Below are 24,638 nucleotides of genomic sequence, written 5' to 3'. Positions count from 1 at the left end.
TGATAGATCCTAGCTGTATATGTCATAAAGAGAATCTATCAGCAGTTTTTGCTTTGTAATCTGAGAGCAGATAATGTAGTGGTTGAGACCCTGATTCCAGTAATGTGTCACTGGTCTTCTTGCTGTTATTTTTATACACTGTTTTCTCTTCTCTTTAAGAGATACACAGCTAGGATCTATCAGCAGTTTTTGCTATGTAATCTGAGTGCAGCATGATGTAGGGGCTGAGACCCTGATTTCAGTGATGTGTCACTTACTGGTCTTCGTGCTGTTATTTTTATACACTGTTTTCTCTTCTGAAAATCTAGCAGGTCTCTGAATGCTGACGCCTGTATAACCATGCCTACACCACTGATTGGCAGCTTTCTGTGTACATTGTTTATTGAGAAAAGGCTGCTAATCAGTGGTGGGAGTGGTATAGTCCTATACTGATAATCTCCTGCTGACAAAACACTTCTTGAAACATCAACACACAGCGCAGTAAGTGACACTTTGCTGGAATCAGATTCTCAACCCCTATATCATGCTGCTCTCAGATTACAGAGCAAAAACTGCTGATAGATTCTCTTTAAGAAATACGCGGCTAGGATCTATCAGCAGATTTTGCCATGTGATTTGAGAGCAGCATGATGTAGGGGCTGAGACCCTGATTCCAGGATGTGTCACTTACTGAGCATTATCCACAGCCCTGACGTGTGTCCCAGAAGATCGTTATTTATAAATAAATCCTTTATTTTATATTCTTCAACGTTTTGGAAGCCAGAAAATGTATATATGTGTATAAGAGAAGTGTATATATGGTAGATGTATATGTGGATGAGATGGCTGAATATACTGGATGTATATATGTATACGATGACTGTGTATATGTCTGTCTTATATATGAGATGTCTGAGTATCTGAATGAAATATCTATAGATCTATAGGGGGACTATATACATATATATATATATATACTGTATACCAGATGTAGGACTCTATGTATCAGGCTGTATAAGGTGACTGTACATAAGAGATCAGTGTTCTATAGAAGGATTATATAGGGGCAATGGACGACCGAATATGTATATACAGTGTGTATACAGACGTACAAGACGAGTACATGTGGGCGAGATGACTGTATGTATGAGGACATGGAAATGATGGTACTACCTCTGTATAAGATGAATGTACCTTCATATAAGATGCCAGTATTTCCATATAAAATGGCCATCTCTCTATATAAGATGACTATATCTCTATATAAGATAACGGTCTCTCCATATAAGATCTCAGTGTCTCTGTATCAGATGCCAGTATCTCTATATAAGATACCTTATCTCTATATAAGATGTCTATGTCTATATAAGATGCCAGTACCTCTATATAAGATGCCATTATCTCTATATAAGAGGTCTATCTCTATATAAGATACCAGTATCTTTATATAGGATAACCGCTTCTGCATATAGGGTAAAGACAAAATCCCTTTCGGCGCTTCCGGAGGATAAATGGATTATCAGTGCAAGTTTGCAACAACTTCAAGAACAAGAGTTTATTAAGGGTTCAATAAAAAACGGACAATTACGGACAACGCGTTTCAGCTAACAAAAGCCTTCATCAGGTGTAGTTTACATTGCTGGTATTAGACCTTGAAATTAGTCATGCAGACAATAAAATTATAACTAAAACCTTCTTTAAAAAAACTGACTCAAACGGATTTCTTGACTTCCGTAGTGCTCACTATCCTAAATGGAAGCAGAATATACCATTTAGTCAATACCGACGAATTCGGAAGAATAATACTTTGGAGTCAGATTATATTGAACAATCCAAAATTTTAACAAAAAAATTTTTGGATAAAAAATATCCCCAAAAATTAGTAACAGAAGCCTTTGAGATATACCTAAAAAAAACCCAGATGGGTTGTTTGGAAAGAAAAAATAAAGAAAATACTACTTCGATTCAGTTAAACACAGAACAACAGGAAGATCCACATGGGAATAATAAAAAAAGAAAAATTGAACACAGAGGGACAAAATGGCAATATAATTTTATAACTGCATTTAACCAGGGTAGTAATTCGATCAGGACAATTTTAAAAAAACATTGGCACATTTTAAAAATGGATCCTTTTTTAAATAAATGGTTACCAGAGGTTCCAGGTATTACGTTTAAAAGGGGGATAACGGTGAAGAATATTATTGCACCGACTGTTTTAAAAAAACCTTTGTCAGTTTTTAGTGCAGCAAGATTCTCCACACAAAAACCTCCGGGCGTTTTCAAATGTGGATCAAAAAAATGCTTCTGTTGTGGTATTATTAGTCACAAACAGAATAGTATCACATCAAATAGTACAGGAGAGACAATTAATATTAATCAACATCTAACATGTGACAGTGACCATGTAGTCTATGTGGTCAGCTGCGACTGTGGTCTTCAGTACGTTGGCCGCACCACACAAACGGTGCGGTCACGCATGAATGGCCACAGGCACAATGCGAAAAAAGGTTTTCTTAAACATAGTCTCTCCAGACACCTGTTAATCAAACATCAAAAAAATTTTGATATAAAAGTGACCCCTGTAGAAAGAATTGCAGAGGACGATAGTGACAGTTTTAAAAAATTAAATAGGAAGGAGTCCTATTGGATTTTTAAGCTGAAAACCTTATACCCAGATGGTTTGAACGATGTGATAGAGAATGTCTAAATGTATATGTATCTTTTTTTTTTTTTTTTCTCTTTGTCTCTTATTTATAAATGCAATATATCTGGAAGTGATTTTTATATAAGTGCATGAATTTTAAACTATTCTCTAAAGGAAAAAGGAAGGAAAGGGAGAGAGCAAAAGGGGAAAGGGAGAGAGAGGAAAGAGAAGGGAAGGAAGAGATGAAGGAAAGAGAGAAGGGAAGAAAGAAGAGAGAGAGAGGAGAGAAAGGGAAAAGAAAAAGAAAAAAAAAGGAAAAAAAAAGAAAAATTGTGTTTTTAATCTGAATAATTTATTATGTGTTTTATATCACCGCATATTTTAAACACCAAAATTTTCCTTATTAACAATTAGAATTTTTATTCTTTTTCATTCATAAATTGTATCATTCATGCATAGCAGCAATATTTGCTTGCCCTTACACATGATCCATATAAGGATTTCAGCACAAGAACCACCATTTACCTCTTCGAGGTTGAGTGCTAATCTAATTGGAAGTACACACCCATGTTCCTCATACCCGCCTACATCATACACATAGACAGATCAGTCTATAAATTAGATTTTCTTAATACCAGCAATGTAAACTACACCTGATGAAGGCTTTTGTTAGCTGAAACGCGTTGTCCGTAATTGTCCGTTTTTTATTGAACCCTTAATAAACTCTTGTTCTTGAAGTTGTTGCAAACTTGCACTGATAATCCATTTATCCTCCGGAAGCGCCGAAAGGGATTTTGTCTTTACTCCATTACCCACGTGGGAGCAACCGTTCAGGACTCTCATTGTTCCCGAGGATTCGTGCTGCATACTGGAGGATTAATAAGAGAGTTGATCCACTACACGGATCATACTAGCGAAAACAGAAGAAATCTGCACGGTGAGTGCAAAATTCGTATGATCATACAATCTGTGTTTCCATACATCTACACTTAGATTTGGCGCCCCGTTGTTCTCTTCTTTTTTTTCTTTCCTCGCTTCTGCATATAGGATGACTATACATCTGTACAAGATGCCAGTATCTCTATATAAGAGGCCAGGATCTCTGTATAAGATGCCAGTACCTCTGTATGTCTATCTCTATATAAGATGCCATTATCTCTATATAAGAAATCTATCTCTATATAAAAGGCCAGTATCTCTATATAAAATGAGCGTCTCTCCATTTAAGATGACTGTATCTCTATATAAAATGACTGTATCACTATATAAGATGCCAGTACCTCTATTTAAGATGCCAGTATCTCTATATAAAATGTCTCTATAAAGGATGCCAGTACCTCTATATAAGATGCCAGTACCGCTATATAAGATGCCAGTACCTCTATATAAGATGTTTATCTCTATATAAGATGCCAGTACCTCTATTTAAAATGCCAGTACCTCTATATAAGAGGTCTATCTCTATATAAGATGCTAGAACCTCTATATAAGATGCCAGTATCTCTATATAACAGGTCTATCTCTATATCAAAGACCAGTATCTCTATATCAACTGAGTGACTCACCATATAAGATGCCAGTATCTCTATATAAGATGCCAGTACCGCTATATAAGATGCCAGTACCGCTATATAAGATGTTTATCTCTATATAAGATGCCAGTACCTCTATATAAGAGGTCTATCTCTATATAAGATGCTAGTACCTCTATATAAGATGTTTATCTCTATATAAGATGCCAGTATCTCTATATAACAGGTCTATCTCTATATCAAAGACCAGTATCTCTATATCAACTGAGTGACTCTCCATATAAGATGCCAGTAACTCTATATAAGATGCCAGTATCTCTATATAAGATGCCAGTATCTCTAAATAAGATGCCAGGATCTCTATATAAGATGCCAGTATCTCTATATAAGATGCCAGTATCTCTAAATAAGATGCCAGTATCTCTATATAAGATATCTCTCTCTATATAAGATGCCAGTACCTCTATATAAGATGACTATATCTTTGTATAAGATGACATATGGTATCTGTCTCTCTGTATATGATGTCTCTCTCTATATAAGATGACTATATCTCTACATACGGTGTCCTTCTCTCTGTATATGATGTTTATCTCTATATAAGAGGCCAGTATCTCCATATAAGATGCCTATATCTCCATATATGATATCCGTCTCTCTGTATATGATGTCTATCTCTATAGAAGATGCCAGTACCTATATATAAGGTGACTTTGTATAAGATGATATCTCTACATATGGTGTCCGTCTCTCTGTATAAGGTGTCTATCTCTATATATGATGCCTGTTGTAGGTGCAGTATGAGACAGTTGTGGTTCTTTATAGCCCTCATTAGGATGTAATAACATTTCCTTATAAAACTATTGCGCATTCTTATTGCTACGGTAGATAGAAAACTAATTGGACTTCTCACAAGAGTCGCACGCACACAGTCAATGCTACAGGATAAAGACAATTACTGCTTCCGAAAGAACAAATGGGATAAATCTCCGCGGAGGTTATTGCTAGGTCACATTGTCCTCTGACGCCCCAGGGCCCGGGAACGAGACGTCCTTTATTATGTCCATGGGTATTATCGGGAGGTGAAGACTTCTCTTGGCCAAAGTCTGGACGGTGGTGGCCATGTCCAAGTCAACGGTAGACAACGGCGAGGAGACCTGGAAATGTCCGGGATCAGTCTGTGAACCCAGCGGCGTCTCTGTGGTGCCGGTACCAAGTGATACCTCAGGTCTAAGGTGTGGATCTTCTAAGGAGTAAGGTGGAGGATCATCTGCCGGGAGACACATTCCCAAAGCTCCTGGCCCAACACAGTCTTCATAGCTGGAGGAAAAGATGGACACATTGAGAAATAAGTTCTATCTTTTGAAAAACAAACTGTGCCCTACTCACCCTCCCCTGGTTCAACATTTATTCTCCAGTCCTGCTTCCAGAGTCTGCTATTATCTGCAGTGCTCACGTCACTGCAGCCAAACATTTAGCTTAGTGGCTCTGCCAAAGGTCGCAGCTCGAGCCCTTCAGCTCACTGATTGACTGCAGCGCTGCAGACTATGATAAATACCGGTGAGAAGCGGAGGACACTCAATGTTGGACCTGAGGAGTTAATAGCACTGCTGGCAATCATTTAGCTTAGTGGCGCTTCTAGAGGTCACAGCTCAAGCCGCTCAACTCACTGATTGACTGCAGTGCTGCAGACGTGACGTCAGCACTGCAGACAATGATGGATTCCGGTGAGAAGCGGAGGACACTCAATGTTGGACCTGAGGAGTTAATAGCACTGCTGGCAATCATTTAGCTTAGTGGCTCTTCTAGAGGTCACAGCTCAAGCCGTTCAGCTCACTGATTGACTGCAGCGCTGCTGACGTGACATCAATACTGAAAACACCAATGAGAAGTGGAAGAGACTTAACATTGGTCTTGAGGAGTCAACAGCACTGCAGCCGATCATTTAGCTTAGTGGCTCTGCTAAAGGTTGCAGCTTGAGCCGCTCAGTTCACTGATTGTCTGCAGCGCTGCTGACGTGACGTCAACACTGCAGACTATGATAGATACTGATACCGGTGAGAAGCGGAGGACACTCAATGTTGGACCTGAGGAGTTAACAGCACTGCGGGCAATCATTTAGCTTAGTGGCACTTCTAGAGGTCACAGCTCAAGCCGCACAGCTCACTGATTGACTGCAGCGCTGCTGATGTGACGTCAGCACTGCAGACAATAATAGATACCGGTGAGAAGCAAAGGAGACTCAATGTTGGACATGAGGAGTCAACAGCACTGCAGCCAATCATTTCACTTAGCGGCTCTGCCAAAGGTGACAACTTGAGCCGCTCAGATCACTGATTGACTGCAGCGCTGCAGACTTGGCGTGACCACTGCAGACAATGACAGTTTTTTCGAAACCAGTAAACCCTTTTAACTCTCTTCCAGAATGAATGAAAGCTATATAGTTAGTGTTGCTTTGACAGCGCTGCAGCCAATCGGTGAGCTCAGCAGCTCACTGATTGACTGCAGCGCTGTTGTTGTGGCTTCAGCACTGCAAACAATGGCAGATACCAGGAGTGGTGTTGGAAACGAGAGAAGATTCCATCGTTCGGCCCACCTACGATCATATAATAGCGGTTATATAAATGGGCCTCTAATGCGGTGGCTATCAGAACTTGACGACTTAAAGGGGTATTCCATCTGAGACAGAGCAGAGGTTGTGCTGAGTCCCCTGTCTATGGCCGTGCTGCAGCCCCCTCGACTCGTCGCCTTTTCGCTCCTGATCTTGTTAAAAGCAGCTCTGTCTGCGTCCGCCAGCAGATGGGCAGCAAATTCAGAGCTGAAGCTATCCAGGACGGCATCGAAAAGCAATTAGGATCCTGTGTGTCTAAAATATGCTGCAGGATAATACGGGAGATGATTACTACATGGAGACAGATGCTGCGGAGATTCTGCAAAGCAAATAAAGATGTCTGTTCTCAGGCAGTAAATGTCCTCCGAACAAACACCAGCTCACGTCAGACCGACAGCCATTACAGGAGGAAGAACGTGTGTCTCCAGCAATGACGTGGGTACATACGGGAAAATGGGTTTAGGAAAATGCAAGTCCGCACTTAACTGGAAATTGTCACTTAGTGCCAAGGTACTGGGTGAGACACTCAAAGATCACATCCAGCCTATATTACTGGGAGAGACACACAGAGATCTCACATCCAGCCTATATTACTGGGAGATACACACAGACCTCACATCCAGCCTATATTACTGGGAGATACACACAGAGCTCACATCCAGCCTATATTACTGGGAGAGACACAGAGCTCACATCCAGCCTATATTACTGGGAGAGACACACAGGCCTCACATCCAGCCTATATTACTGGGAGAGACACACAGAGCTCACATCCAGGCTATATTACTGGGAGAAACACACAGACCTCACATCCAGCCTATATTACTGGGAGAGACACACAGACCTCACATCCAGCCTATATTACTGGGAGAGACACACAGACCTCACATCCAGCCTATATTACTGGGAGAGACACACAGACCTCACATCCAGCCTATATTACTGGGAGAGACACACAGACCTCACATCCAGCCTATATTACTGGGAGAGACACACAGAGCTCACATCCAGCCTATATTACTGGGAGATACACACAGACCTCACATCCAGCCTATATTACTGGGAGAGACACACAGGCCTCACATCCAGCCTATATTACTGGGAGAGACACACAGAGCTCACATCCAGCCTATATTACTGGGAGAGACACACAGAGCTCACATCCAGCCCATATTACTGGGAGATACACACAGACCTCACATCCAGCCTATATTACTGGGAGAGACACACAGGCCTCACATCCAGCCTATATTACTGGGAGAGACACACAGACCTCACATCCAGCCTATATTGCTGGGAGAGACACACAGAGCTCACATCCAGCCTATATTACTGGGAGAGACACACAGACCTCACATCCAGCCTATATTGCTGGGAGAGACACAGAGCTCACATCCAGCCTATATTACTGGGTGAGACACCCAGACCTCACATCCAGCCTATATTACTGGGAGAGACACTGAGCTCACATCCAGCCTATATTACTGGGAGAGACACAGAGCTCACATCCAGCCTATATTACTGGGGGAGACACACAGACCTCACATCCAGCCTATATTACTGGGAGAGACACACAGAGCTCACATCCAGCCTATATTACTGGGAGAGACACACAGAGCTCACCTCCAGCCTATATTACTGGGAGAGACACAGAGCTCACATCCAGCCTATATTACTGGGTGAGACACACAGACCTCACATCCAGCCTATATTACTGGGAGAGACACACAGAGCTCACATCCAGCCTATATTACTGGGGGAGACACAGAGCTCACATCCAGCCTATATTACTGGGGGAGACACACAGACCTCACATCCAGCCTATATTACTGGGAGAGACACACAGACCTCACATCCAGCCTATATTACTGAGAGAGACACACAGAGCTCACATCCAACCTATATTACTGGGAGAGACACACAGACCTCACATCCAGCATATATTACTGGGAGAGACACACAGACCTCACATCCAGCATATATTACTGGGAGAGACACACAGATCTCACATCCAGCCTATATTACTGGGAGAGACACACAGAGCTCACATCCAGCCTATATTACTGGGAGAGAGATACTGACCTCACATCCAGCCTATATTACTGGGAGAGACACACAGACCTCACATCCAGCCTATATTACTGGGTGAGACACACAGACCTCACATCCAGCCTATATTGCTGGGAGAGACACAGAGCTCACATCCAGCCTATATTACTGGGAGATACACACAGACCTCACATCCAGCCTATATTGCTGGGAGAGACACACAGAGCTCACATCCAGCCTATATTACTGGGAGAGACACACAGACCTCACATCCAGCCTATATTGCTGGGAGAGACACAGAGCTCACATCCAGCCTATATTACTGGGTGAGACACACAGACCTCACATCCAGCCTATATTACTGGGAGAGACACACAGAGCTCACATCCAGCCTATATTACTGGGGGAGACACAGAGCTCACATCCAGCCTATATTACTGGGGGAGACACAGAGCTCACATCCAGCCTATATTACTGGGAGAGACACACAGACCTCACATCCAGCCTATATTACTGGGAGAGACACACAGACCTCACATCCAGCCTATATTACTGAGAGAGACACACAGAGCTCACATCCAACCTATATTACTGGGAGAGACACACAGACCTCACATCCAGCATATATTACTGGGAGAGACACACAGACCTCACATCCAGCATATATTACTGGGAGAGACACACAGATCTCACATCCAGCCTATATTACTGGGAGAGACACACAGAGCTCACATCCAGCCTATATTACTGGGAGAGAGATACTGACCTCACATCCAGCCTATATTACTGGGAGAGACACACAGACCTCACATCCAGCCTATATTACTGGGTGAGACACACAGACCTCACATCCAACCTATATTACTGGGAGAGACACACAGACCTCACATCCAGCCTATATTACTGGGTGAGACACACAGACCTTACATCCAGCCTATATTACTGGGAGATACACACAGAGCTCACATCCAGCCTATATTACTAGGAGAGACACACAGACCTCACATCCAGCCTATATTACTGGGAGATACACACAGAGCTCACATCCAGCCTCTATTACTGGGAGAGACACACAGAGCTCACATCAGCCTATATTACTGGAAGAGACACACAGACCTCACATCCAGCCTATATTACTGGGAGATACACACAGAGCGCACATCCAGCCTCTATTGCTGGGAGAGACACACAGAGCTCACATCCAGCCTATATTACTGGGGGAGACACTCAAAGATCACATCCAGCCTATATTACTGGGTGAGACACACAGACAACACATCCAGCCTATATTACTGGGAGAGACACACAGACCTCACATCCAGCCTATATTACTGGGAGAGACATACAGAGCTCACATCCAGCCTATATTACTGTGAGAGACACACAGAACTCACATCCAGCCTATATTACTGGGAGATACACACAGACCTCACATCCAGCCTATATTACTGGGAGAGACACTGAGCTCACATCCAGCCTATATTACTGGGAGAGACACAGAGCTCACATCCAGCCTATATTACTGGGGGAGACACACAGAGCTCACATCCAGCCTATATTACTGGGAGAGACACACAGACCTCACATCCAGCCTATATTACTGGGAGAGACACACAGGCCTCACATCCAGCCTACATTACTGGGAGAGACACATAGAGCTCACATCCAGTCTACATTACTAGGATAGACACACAGAGCTCACATCCAGCCTACATTACTGGGAGAGACACACAGACCTCACATCCAGCCTATATTACTGGGAGAGACACACAGAGCTCACATCCAGCTTATATTACTGGGAGAGACACACATACCTCACATCCAGCCTATATTACTGGGAGAGACACACAGAGCTCACATCCAGCCTATATTACTAGGATAGACACACAGACCTCACATCCAGCCTATATTACTGGGGGAGACACACAGACCTCACATCCAGCCTATATTACTGGGAGAGAGACACAGAGCTCAGATCCAGCCTATATTACTGGGAGAAACACACAGACCTCACATCCAGCCTATATTACTGGGAGAGACGCACAGACCTCACATCCAGCCTATATTACTGGGAGACACACAGACCTCACATCCAGCCTATATTACTGGGAGACACACAGACCTCACATCCAGCCTATATTACTGGGAGAGACACATAGCTCACATCCAGCCTATATTACTAGGAGAGACACACATAGCTCACATCCAGCCTATATTACTAGGAGAGATACACAGACCTCACATCCAGCCTATATTACTGGGAGAGACACAGACCTCACATCCAGCCTATATTACTGGGAGAGACACACAAACCTCACATCCAGCCTATATTACTGGGAGAGACACATAGCTCACATCCAGCCTATATTACTGGGAGAGACACACAGACCTCACATCCAGCCTATATTACTGGGAGAGACACACATAGCTCACATCCAGCCTACATTACTGGGAGAGATACACAGAGCTCACATCCAGCCTATATTACTGGGAGAGACACACATAGCTCACATCCAGCCTACATTACTGGGAGAGATACACAGAGCTCACATCCAGCCTACATTACTGGGAGAGACACACAGACCTCACATCCAGCCTATATTACTGGGAGACACACAGACCTCACATCCAGCCTATATTACTGGGAGAGAGACACAGAGCTCAGATCCAGCCTATATTACTGGGAGAAACACACAGACCTCACATCCAGCCTATATTACTGGGAGAGACACACAGACCTCACATCCAGCCTATATTACTGGGAGACACACAGATCTCACATCCAGCCTATATTACTAGGATAGACACACAGACCTCACATCCAGCCTATATTACTGGGAGAGACACAGACCTCACATCCAGCCTATATTACTGGGAGAGACACACAGAGCTCACATCCAGCCTATATTACTGGGAGAGACACATAGACCTCACATCCAGCCTATATTACTGGGAGAGAGACACAGAGCTCAGATCCAGCCTATATTACTGGGAGAGACACACAAACCTCACATCCAGCCTATATTACTGGGAGAGACACATAGCTCACATCCAGCCTATATTACTGGGAGAGACACACAGACCTCACATCCAGCCTATATTACTGGGAGAGACACACATAGCTCACATCCAGCCTACATTACTGGGAGAGATACACAGAGCTCACATCCAGCCTATATTACTGGGAGAGACACACATAGCTCACATCCAGCCTACATTACTGGGAGAGATACACAGAGCTCACATCCAGCCTACATTACTGGGAGAGACACACAGACCTCACATCCAGCCTATATTACTGGGAGACACACAGACCTCACATCCAGCCTATATTACTGGGAGAGAGGCACAGAGCTCAGATCCAGCCTATATTACTGGGAGAAACACACAGACCTCACATCCAGCCTATATTACTGGGAGAGACACATAGCTCACATCCAGCCTATATTACTAGGAGAGACACACATAGCTCACATCCAGCCTATATTACTGGGAGACACACAGACCTCACATCCAGCCTATATTACTGGGACAGACACAGACCTCACATCCAGCCTATATTACTGGGAGAGACACACAGACCTCACATCCAGCCTATATTACTAGGAGAGACACACAGAGCTCACATCCAGCCTATATTACTGGGAGAAACGCACAGACCTCACATCCAGCCTATATTACTGGGAGAGACACACAGATCTCACACCCAGCCTATATTACTGGGAGAGACACACAGAACTCACATCCAGCCTATATTACTGGGAGAGACACACAGACCTCACATCCAGCCTATATTACTGGGAGAGATACACAGATCTCACACCCAGCCTATATTATTGGGGAGACACACAGACCTCACATCCAGCCTATATTACTGGGAGAGATGCACAGACCTCACATCAAGCCTATATTACTGGGAGAGACACTCAGAGCTCACATCCAACCTATATTACTGGGAGAGACACACAGACCTCACATCCAGCCTATATTACTGGGAGAGACACACAGAGCTCACATCCAGCCTATATTACTGGGAGAGACACAGACCTCACATTCAGCCTATATTACTGGGAGAGACACACAGATCTCACATCCAGCCTATATTACTGGGAGAGACACACAGAGCTCACATCCAGCCTGTATTACTGGGAGAGACACACAGAGCTCACATCCAGCCTATATTACTGGGAGAGATGCAAAGACCTCACATCCAGCCTATATTACTGGGAGAGACACACAGACCTCACATCCAGCCTATATTACTGGGAGAGACACACAGAGCTCACATCCAGCCTATATTACTGGGAGAGACACAGACCTCACATTCAGCCTATAGTACTGGGAGAGACACACAGATCTCACATCCAGCCTATATTACTGGGAGAGACACACAGAGCTCACATCCAGCCTATATTACTGGGAGAGACACACAGAGCTCACATCCAGCCTATATTACTGGGAGAGATGCAAAGACCTCACATCCAGCCTATATTACTGGGAGAGACACACAGACCTCACATCCAGCCCATATTACTAGGAGAGATACACATAGCAGACAGAGCAGCATTAAGGAGCCGGACGTCGGCCACTGAGACAGGTGAGCCAAAGAATGATTACTCCAGCAAGCAGCGTACATTGCAGCGATGATTACATCTATTAAGGTCATCATGTTTCTCCATTCATGCCATCATTAGGTTAATGTGACCGCTGCACCCAATCATCATAATCCCTCCTATAATAAATCCTGTAACCTCCTAACTGGAAGTAAATTCGCCGTGAAGAGCAAAAAAAGCTCTCCCGTCTGAGCGTCTCATCTGTCCTCATCTATTTCACATGAAATAAAGCAGATGTGCGCTCGAATACCGGCCACACGGGGACTCCATTCATTCTTTTAATAGGACATAGAGTCATGGCCGAAAGTGTTTCTGACACTGGGCACTACATTGCCACCCAAAGTCCTTTGGTATCTTCAGATTTCATGATACCTTGCACACAGTCAGGGCCCCCACTGCCAGAGGCTGCAAAACAACCCCAAAACTTCTCTGACCTCCACCATGTGTGACTGTAGGTGCTGTCTTCTTTTCTTTGTAGGCCTCATTATGTGTTCAGTAACCAGTAGAATAATGCGCTTTACCAAAAAGCTCTGTGTTTGTCTCATCTAGCCACAAGACACTAGGAAGAAGGAATTTGGTTACTCAATTACGTTTTGCTTTTTTATGTCTCTGTGTCAGCAGTGAGGTCCTCTTGGGTCTCCCACATAGCGTTTCATTTCATTCAGATGTGGACAGATAGTTTACACTGACACTGATGCCCCCTGAGCTGCAGGATGGCTTGAATCTCTTTGGAACTTGATTAGGGCTTATCCACCATTTGGACTATCCTACGTTGCAGCCTTTCATTAATTTTTCTTTGCCGCCCACATCCAGGGAGATTATTTACAGTGCCATGTAAACTTCTTGATTATGTTGCGCACCGTGGACAAAGGAACATCAAGATCTCTGTTGATGGACCTGTAACCTTGAGATTTTGTATATTTTCCAACAATTTTGTTTCTCAAGTCCTCAGGCAGTTCTCTTCTCCGCTTTTCGTTCTCCATGCTTAGTGTGGCACACACAGACAAACAATACAAAGACTGAGTCAACATCTCCCCTTTTTCTCTGGTTTCAGGTGTGATTTTCTTATTGCCCACACTTGTTACTTGTCAGAAGTATTTTAAATAATTAGTCTCCTGTATCTACCTGCTCCAATCTATGTCTGCGGTCTGATGTAGGATGCCCCCATTAACATGCCGGTCCTCATCAGTCATTTTGGACACTTTATTAGCCAAGAGTAGTCAGAAGATCCGGTGGGTATTTTGCAGATGTCTAATTTAAAGCCAATGGGCTCATATGGAAAATCTACACCAGTATTTCACCTACTATAGCCTCCATATTGCATGCTGCAGAATGAGTTAACTGAGAATCTGTCAGTGAGCTCATTCTGACATTAATGGGAAAATTTATGATTCTTTTATTAGTATTTTTCTGAGCTGCACTTAGCTGATTCCACAGACCACATCAAAGTTGAACGGGTAACTAAAAAAAAAAAAAAAAAGGCCCGAAAGAGCCAAACGATGCAAAATTTTTAATGAAACCGAAATGTAAGAATGATTTTTAGGTCCAAATAAATGTATTTAAGGAAAACAAAAATAATGGTGTTTACCCCTTTAATTACCATTGGTGTATACACCATTCATCATTGGCCCTATATAATGAGATTAGCGCCATATATACTGTAAGTCTCTAGAATTAAACTGGCAAATATTTCTTACCAAGGCGGATAATCTGGGGAGGATACGCTCAGCTCTAGGTAAGAGCCATATTCTAAGGCTGGAGAAATGTCGCCGGTGCAGACAGACCTCAAGTCTCCAAAGGAAGATGCTGCATAAGAGATCCCATCTGCAAAAAAAAGCATAAGAAAAAGTAAAAATAGTTGCCCACTTAGGTCACTCAGAGACTCCAAAGATATGTCACTCATTATTGAGATAGGAGATGACAGTTGGTGCTCATAAGACTCTATGGAGAGGGGAGGAGCTAGTGGTGTGGAATGTTTTGTCTGCCTGTAGCTCCTCCCTCCTCCCCTATTCTTAGAACCTTAGGAGATGACAGTTGGTGCTCATAAGATTCAATGGAGAGGGGAGGAGCTAGTGGTGTGGAATGTTTTGTCTGCCTGTAGCTCCTCCCTCCTCCCCTATTCTTAGAACCTTGGGAGATGACAGTTGGTGCTCATAAGATTCAATGGAGAGGGGAGGAGCTAGTGGTGTGGAATGTTTTGTCTGCCTGTAGCTCCTCCCTCCTCCCCTATTCTTAGAACCTTAGGAGATGACAGTTGGTGCTCATAAGATTCAATGGAGAGGGGAGGAGCTAGTGGTGTGGAATGTTTTGTCTGCCTGTAGCTCCTCCCTCCTCCCCTATTCTTAGAACCTTAGGAGATGACAGTTGGTGCTCATAAGATTTGATGGAGAGGGGAGGAGCTAGTGCGGTGGAATGTTTTGTCTGCCTGTAGCTCCTCCCTCCTTCCCTATTCTTAAAACCTTAGGAGATGACAGTTGGTGCTCATAAGATTCTATGGAGAGGGGAGGAGCTAATACTGCAGAAAATGTGATGTGCCTGTAGCTCCTCCCTCCTCACCTATTCCTAGAACCTTATGAGCACCAATTGTTACCTCCAATCTGAGTAATGGGAAAATATTTCTTCACTGACTGCAGATTTTAATGAGTGAAAGATCAGTCCAGGAGGAGAAAGAAGCAGATTGGTCTCATAAAGTATATTCCAGATTCATTTTCATGATATAATAAATAATAGTGAAAACTATGGTTACTCTTTAAGGGCAATTATATTAAATTATGTAAATTTAAAAGGGTTGTCCAGGTTTGGCATGAAAGTGTCACAAGGAGGTTTTTATTAACATCGCCAACTGTCAAGATCTGTGGAGACTAGAGACTGCTAATTTCTCTGATGTTTGTGATCAGTGCTGGGTGACTCAGGTGTCGACCCACAGACTTGTAGGTCATAGGCAGGCTAGCAAGAGTTAATCTCTGCTGCTCTGCTTGTTAGTCTTCTTTGATCACATGCTGTGAGGGAACCAATAACATTCACTCCCAGGTGTTGTTATCCAGAATTACTGGTGGTTGAAGTGCATTATTGCTGTGAGTGATTGTGGTGTTAACCCTTGTTGTCCTTTTGTTGCTGCCTTACTTCTCTTGCCTTTCTCTTTAATTTCTTACTGTGTGTTCCTGTGAGGTTGCGGTGTGTCTGAGTTTTGATTTTTCCCTGTCTGTCTTTCTGTGTTGCTATCACACTCCTGCCCCCTCTTCACTGAGGGGAAAGGGGGAACTGTTTAGTTCTGGTGAGAAGAATAGTAAGGCACAGGACTCTGGCATCTCCACCATTAGGGGTAATCCAGAGGTTAGGGATACCCTAGCATGAGGGACAATATAGGAGCCCCCTGTCCCTGTCACTCACTATCCTATAGTCCTATTATGACAATCGCACCACGGAAATATCTCGACCCGCGTTTGGAATCCTTAATATATAACCCCACCCTATTGTGTGTTCTAAATTTGCCAGGATTGTAGGTGAAAAATCACCACAGTCCGTGCAAATTCAGGACTGTTGGCAGCGGTCCTTGCCCAATGAATGATATGAACAGTTTAGTTCTGGTCAGGAGAATATTAACGCACAAGACTCAATTTTGGTTCTCCCCTGTCTGTCCTTATTCGTTTCGCATTCCTGCTCCATCCCTCCCTGGGGAGTATTAGAGTAGTATTTCTCAGGAGTATAGTAAGGCACGGGACTCCAGCATCTCCACCATTAGGGGTAATCCAGAGGTTAGGGATAGCCTAGGGTCCCCTAGTGTGAAGGACAGTATAGGAACTCCCTGTCCCTTACTATGCTAGTCACATCATGACAGAAAGTCGACAGCCACTCTCACAGTGCACACAGTGCATACTGTCAAGATCATCCAGTGCTGGTAGAGAGACTGGGTGGTCATGTGACCGCAAGTATGCGATATACATTCTTATGTCCACATTCCGACTAGACTTGTGCGACCTCACTCAATTCACATGTATTGAGCAAGACCATACATGTCTAGTTGGAATGTGGCCGGGAGTATGCACATCACATATTTGCGCTGCCACCGGTGAATCCTGACAGCATACACTGTGCACAATGAGAGGGCCAAATGTGGACAACCCCTTTAAAACGTACATATAAGAAAAGCTCTTGACAGGCTGCAATTCACATAAAATTATTGGGTGACCCCTTATTGAAACATATAGCGTAAACATCTCTTGGCAGAGTATCATGAAAATGTGTGGTTTTTCCAAAGCTGGTCATCCTGCACCACTCATCTCGGGATATGTTATGCCAAGAGGAAAGGTGCACCTGGAGGCGCAACGTTGGCCAAAAACCATTGACATCGGCGATCTTCTCATCATTCCGACTAACATGGTATAGCTCACCGTAGCTGGGGTTCTCGAGGCGCCAGTCTCTTTCTCTTCCATCCTTCCTCAGGCTTCCGATGATGATGGTCACACAGGAGAGGAAGAGAACCAGTCCAATAACGATCCCAGCCACAACCAGCGGGGACACCAGAAGTGCAGGGTCATGGCTGCTCCGGATGTACCCAAAATACTCGGGGAGAGGGTTACTCTGGTTTACGTGAATTTCTGCAGGAAAACATGAAGATAGTTGAAGTTCACGATCCTTAATATGGACTCCTTTCAGACTTTTTTTCCTTAAATGCGTGTATTTTGGCTTAAAAAAAATTAAGTTTAATTAGAAATGTTGCATCATTTAGCTTTTTGTTTTCCTGCAGTTTAATGGCAGCAGAACGAGTTAACTGAGAAGCAGTCAGTGAGCTTTTCCAATGGAAAGTTTCTATTTCTTTTGTCTGTCTTTTTCTGAGCCCCTCTCATCTGAATTATGACCACATCAAAGGACCCTGCCCTTAGATGTGGTCAGAAATCAGCTGATGGATAAAAGAGTTCTCAATTTTATCTCCATCTACATCCAGCTAAAAGAGCCTGTACAGGCCAAACGGAGCAAATTTTGTAATGAAGCTCAATTGCTAAAATTATTTTTAGCCCCCAAAAACCTGCATTAAAGTAAAAAAATAAAAATATACCGCAGAGGTGACCATACCCTTTAAATGTAACAATAACAGGTGTCTCACTCAGCACTGGACATTTAAAGGGGTTGTCCAGGATTATTTTATTTTTTAACCATGGGTCTAAGAATTGCTAACTTCCAGCCTGTCCTGCTGAGCCGCAGCTGCCGGCGATTCTGCTGCTTCATGGCAACAGAGTAGCTCCTTCTCTTCTGACTGCTAATGTCATGCTGATTGACAGCTGGCTCCCCACTGCTTAACTGCGGGGAGCCGACTGTCAAGTAGCATGATGTTAGCAGTCGTGCCCTGATAATAGGACAGAGCAGGAGAGAAGGAGCTGCTCTGTGGATGTGAAGCAGCAGAATCACCGGCAGGAGTGGTCCATGACCAGGTAGAACAGGCAGGTAGTTGCTGACTTCTGGCTTGTCTTGCTGGACCGCTGCTGCCAGCGATTCTGCTGCTTCAAGTCAACAGAGCAGCTCCTTCTCTCCTGGCTGATGATGTCATGTTGATTGACAGGTGGCTTCCTGATGCTTAACTGCAGGAAGCCAGCTGTCAAGTAGCATGACCATGGCAGTCGCGACCTGTTGACAGGACAGATCAGAAGAGAAGGAGCTGCTCTGTGGAAGTAAAGCAGCAGAATTGCCGGCAGGAGCGGTTCCTGACTGGGTAGAACAGGTAGGTAGTTGCTAACTTCCTGTCCTGCTGGGCCGCTGCTTCTGGTGATTCTGCTGCTTCACGTCAACAGAGCAGCTCCTTCTCTTCTGACTGATGATATCATGCTGATTGACAGGTGGTTCCCTGCTGCTTAACTGCGGGAAGCCAGCTATCAAATAGCATGATCATGGCAGAATAGATCCGAAGAGAAGGAGCTGCTCTGTGGAAGTGAAGCAGCAGAATTGCCGGCAGGAGCGGTCCGGTAGTTGCTATCTTCCGGCCTGTAATGCTGCTGCCGGCGATTCTGCTGCTTCATGTCAACAGAGCAGCTCCTTCTCTTTAATGTCATGCTGATTATGGCTGGCTCCCTGCTGCTTAACTGTAGGGAGCCAACTATCACTTAGCATGACATTGGCAGTCGTGCCCCTTTAACAGGACAAAGCAGAAGAATAAGAGCTGCTCTGTGGATGTGAAGCAGGAGTGGTCTGTGACCGGGTAGAGCAGGCAAGTAGTTGCTAACTATCGGCTTGTTCTGCCGGCATAGAGCGGTCACGCGCCGCTCCTGCCAGCGATTCTGCTGCTTCACTTCAAGGCTAACCCAAGGACAACAAGGAAGGAGCTCCGGGAAGATCTCATGGCAGTGGGGACATTGGTTTCAGTCAATACCATAAGTAACGTACTCCACCGCAATGGTCTCCGTTCCAGACGAGCCCGTAAGGTACCTTTACTTTCAAAGCGTCATGTCAAGGCTCGTCTACAGTTTGCTCATGATCACTTGGAGGACTCTGAGACAGACTGGTTCAAGGTTCTCTGGTCTGATGAGACCAAGATCGAGATCTTTGGTGCCAACCACACACGTGACGTTTGGAGACTGGATGGCACTGCATACGACCCCAAGAATACCATCCCTACAGTCAAGCATGGTGGTGACAGCATCATGCTGTGGGGCTGTTTCTCAGCCAAGGGGCCTGGCCATCTGGTCCGCATCCATGGGAAGATGGATAGCACGGCCTACCTGGAGATTTTGGCCAAGAACCTCCGCTCCTCCATCAAGGATCTTAAGATGGGTCGTCATTTCATCTTCCAACAAGACAACGACCCAAAGCACACAGCCAAGAAAACCAAGGCCTGGTTCAAGAGGGAAAAAATCAAGGTGTTGCAGTGGCCTAGTCAGTCTCCTGACCTTAACCCAATTGAAAACTTGTTGAAGGAGCTCAAGATTAAAGTCCACATGAGACACCCAAAGAACCTAGATAACTTGGAGAAGATCTGCATGGAGGAGTGGGCCAAGATAACTCCAGAGACCTGTGCCGGCCTGATCAGGTCTTATAAAAGACGATTATTAGCTGTAATTGCAAACAAGGGTTATTCCACAAAATATTAAACCTAGGGGTTGAATAATAATTGACCCACACTTTTATGTTTAAAATTTATTTAAATTTAACTGCGCAACATAACTTGTTGGTTTGTAAGATTTATGCATCTGTTAATAAATCCTGTTCTTGTTTGAAGTTTGCAGGCTCTAACTTATTTACATCTTATCAAACCTGCTAAATCTGCAGGGGGTTGAATACTACTTGTAGGCACTGTATATATATATTATATATATATACATATATATACTTACACACAAGGTGGTCCAAAAGTAAATGGACAGTATGTGTAATGGGGTTATCAAACATGGTGTAAAGTGAAACTGACTCAGTTGCCCTTAGCAACCAATCAGATTCCACTTTTCATTCTTCACAGACTCTTTGGAAAATGAAAGGTGGATTCTGATTGGTTGCTAAGGGCAACTGAGTCAGTTTCACTTTACACCATGTTTGATAACCCCATTACATATACTGTCCACCTACGTTTGGACCACCCTGTATATAAAACTATATTTCTATTGTCCTCAAGGTGTCTTCAGTGACTCCTAAGTCTCTCCCTTCTCGGGCGCTCTTCTCCATTTCTATTTTCGGACCTGTTTCCTTACAGAGCAGCGTCTTCAGGCTTTATATAAAGATTGTCTTTTCCGATTGAGAAATGTGTCCATCAAATCTTTGAGTGACAGGCACGGCGAGATTACAAGGAACCTTGAGAGTTCATTTTTGACCAGAGGTGGATATTTTTAATTGCTCCTTCCAGCGTGGTGATAACCACTTGAAACAATTCATTCCCAAAGATAATAATGGTTTAAGCTTCGGAGCGGCATCTAAGCTGGAAGATAGGTCCGAAAGATGGAGCTGAACTTTAATTGTTTGGACTCAATCACAAAAAATGGCGGGTGAAAAAGCAGCTGATGCAATAACAAGTTTCAGTTTTCGTCTAATAATTCTTTAATACATTTATATTTTTGGGAAAAAAGAAGCCCAATCCGCAGAGCCGGAAGAGTTGAACAGATTAATATATAACTTCATAGGTAAAGATTCAGTATAACTTGTATTTTTCCATTAAAATCAACTTTCTATGTTTAAGAGTCCAGTGGGCGGTCCTACTAGTGATTGGTACCGCCCACTGGACTCCCAAGCATAAAAAGAGCAGATTTTCAAGTTGTGTTGAATCTTTACCTACAAAATTATATATCAATCAACTTGGCTCACCCGGCTCTATAACATCCTGCTTGCAGATTAGACAATATTATTATCATCACGATAGTTTTTATTAATTAATTGAGCTTAGAATTTGCATTTTGTAATACCTCCCCGTACAATATTTGTAATACAGATATGCAATTTAAATAGGATTTGTAACCAGATTTCACAAGGTATTGCTCACATTATTAAATAGATTTTTTTTAGACCCCATGAGACAGGTGTACTTACTTTGAAAATCTTTTTTTTTCTTTTCTTTTTTTTTTTTGAATGGCTGTAAAATCCAGAGACATTTGTTTTAATAACAAACGGGAAAGTTTTTTTGTTTTTTTTAATTATTATACAGCCATTCTGATGTGTAAGTACAACAGCCTCATCAGGGCAGAGAGATCTATTTAATAATCTAAGCATTAGAGTCTGAAATCAGGTGTCAATTCTAGGGATAAGTCCAATTTAAAACTCCTGGACCCCCATTGGAATTAACCATGCACTATCATTATTTTTCTCAAAAACTGCTACATTCCTACAGAAATAGTGATTGGGCATGTCGAAATTAACCATGCCCGATCCTTATTTTCTTCAATAGCTAATACATTCCTACAGAAATAGTTATTGGGCGTGTCGAAGTTACCAATGCCCTATCCTTATTTTTCTCCATAGCTGCTACATTCTTAATGAAATAATGATTGGGCATGTCGAAATTAACCATGCCCTATCCTTATTTTCCTCCATAGCTGCTACATTCCTACAGAAATAATGATTGGGTATGTCAAAATTAACTATGCCATATCCTTATATTCCTCCATAGCTGCTACATTCCTACAGAAGTAGTGATTGGGCATATTGACATTAAACATGCCATATGGTTATTTTCTTCAATAGCTGCTACATTTCCACCGAAATAATGATTGGGCATGTCGAAATTACCCATGCCCTATCCTTATTTTCCTCAATAGCTGCTCCATTCCTACAGAAATAGTGATTAGGCATGTCTAAATTAACCATGCCCTATCCTTATTTTCTTAAATAGCTGCTACATTCGTAACGAAATAATAATAGGGCATGGTTAATTTCGACATGCCCAATCTTTATTTTCTTCAACAGCTGCTACATTCCTATAGAAATAATGATTGGGCATGTCAAAATTAACCATGCTGTATCCTTATTTTCTTCAATAGCTGCTACATTCCTATAGAAATAATGATTGGGCATGTCAAAATTAACCATGCCCAATCCTTATTTTCTTCAATAGCTACTATATTCCTACAGAAATAGTGATTGGGCATGTCAAAATTAACCATGCCCCATCCTTGTATTTTTCCAAACAGGAAACGACTGTCAAACATTTTTTGAAAACTAAAAAATGTTGTATGGATCAGCATATAGAATATTTTAGGGCGTCAAGGAGCTGCCATCCAATCAATGAGCAGATATGACTTGATGACATCATAACCCTCCGTGATGTCATCGCATGTTGAGCCTTTTTGCTCCTTTGTGTGCAGCGACTCTTTCTTTACAGGAATGTCTCTGTCTCTGCAATTATTTCCCTTGTTCAGCCATTTATTCTCATTTTATAAGCCCACTTGGACATTACGAGTCATAGATAATGCAAATCCTTTACACTTGTAATTTTTTTCTTGCCAGCTGCTAAGTGCTGCCATTAATTAATTCCATTATATTATTACCCTACTAATTACGTGAAAAAATAGCTTTTCTTGCTAGAAGTCCTTGGAGGGATAAGTTGGCATCTGCTGGTTTTTGCCGTTTTCTGCACCCCGGGAATTATCCCATTAAGCTCCAAAACAAGTTTTAGAATGAAACCCAATGGAGTAGATGAAGGAGGGGGCCGGGCGACGTCAGACTGGGGGTATTCATCTTGTTTATTGTGTCTTCGTCTACTCATAGTAATGGGGGGGGGTTCTCGTCGTCATTATTACAAGTGTCACATTGAAGGATTCACCCTGTCTATGATCATATTCTCCCCCAGAAGACAACTCTTTTCCATAAGAGACATGTAGACATCATAACAGGGACAGCCTCTTGTAAAGTCTCATCCTGTCCATATAATTCATGGTTGGCCACCCATTTAAATAGGTATCATGTAATACTATATTTCTCCTGCAGAGGGCGCAACTTGATCCTATAGTCACCACCATACCTCAGTGAAGCAATGTGGTGTCTTAGTAATGCCTACAGTGAAGCATGGAGGTGACTCAGTGATGTCTACAGTAAGGATGGAGGTGGCTCGGTGATGTCTACAGTGAAGCATGGAGGTGGCTCGATGATGTCTACAGTGAAGCATGTCTACATTGAACCATGGAGGTGGCTCAGTGATGTCTACAATGAAGGATGGAGGTGGCTCGGTGATGTCTACAGTGAAGCATAGTGGTGGCTTGATGACGTCTACAGTAAAGCATTGTGGTGGCTTGATGATGTCTACAGTAAAGCATAGTGGTGGCTTGATGATGTTTACAGTGAAGCATAGTGGTGGCTCGGTGATGCCTACAGTGAAGCATGGTGGTGGTTCAATGATGTCTACAGTGAAGCATAGTAGTGGCTTGGTGATGTCTACAGTGAAGCATAGTGGTGGCTCAGTGATGTCCACAGTGAAGCATAGTGGTGGCTCAGTGATGTCTACAGTGAAGCATAGTGGTAGCTTGATGATGTCTACAGTAAAGCATTGTGGTGGCTTGATGATGTCTACAGTGAAGCATAGAGGTGGCTGAGTGATGTCTACAGTGAAGCATAGTGTTGGCTCGGTGATGCCTACAGTGAAGCATGGTGGTGGTTCGATGATGTCTACAGTGAAGCATAGTAGTGGCTTGGTGATGTCTACAGTGAAGTATGGTGATGGCTAGAGTGAAACATGGTGGTGACGTATACAGTTGGAAGCAGAGTTCACATAGGAACACCGACTGCACTACTGAGATGTGGGA

The 24,638-nt window shown here is 43.3% G+C and overlaps 1 protein-coding gene across 3 annotated transcripts in view; it reads right to left on the bottom strand.

Moving 5' to 3' along the window:
* Window positions 1-1,561: 1,561 nt before the first annotated feature.
* The window catches only part of BEAN1 (brain expressed associated with NEDD4 1), a 28,777-nt gene continuing 5,700 nt past the window's right edge, over window positions 1,562-24,638 (bottom strand). For 2 of the 3 annotated variants that reach the window (XM_075325877.1, XM_075325876.1), the window contains exons 3-5: window positions 17,823-18,029; window positions 15,129-15,255; window positions 1,562-5,478 (exon numbers count right to left, since the gene is read on the bottom strand). In XM_075325877.1, the coding sequence (XP_075181992.1) occupies window positions 5,163-5,478; window positions 15,129-15,255; window positions 17,823-18,029 (650 nt within the window). In that variant the 3' untranslated portion in view covers window positions 1,562-5,162. The remainder of the gene's footprint in view (window positions 5,479-15,128; window positions 15,256-17,822; window positions 18,030-24,638) is intronic. The other variant, XR_012727301.1, reaches the window with a different exon arrangement.

Source organism: Anomaloglossus baeobatrachus, chromosome 10 (genome assembly GCF_048569485.1).
Source record: "Anomaloglossus baeobatrachus isolate aAnoBae1 chromosome 10, aAnoBae1.hap1, whole genome shotgun sequence".
NCBI classification, from domain to species: Eukaryota; Metazoa; Chordata; class Amphibia; order Anura; family Aromobatidae; genus Anomaloglossus; species Anomaloglossus baeobatrachus.
The sequence above is the reverse complement of the archived record's forward strand: the minus strand, read 5'-3'. Positions and strand labels throughout refer to the sequence as shown.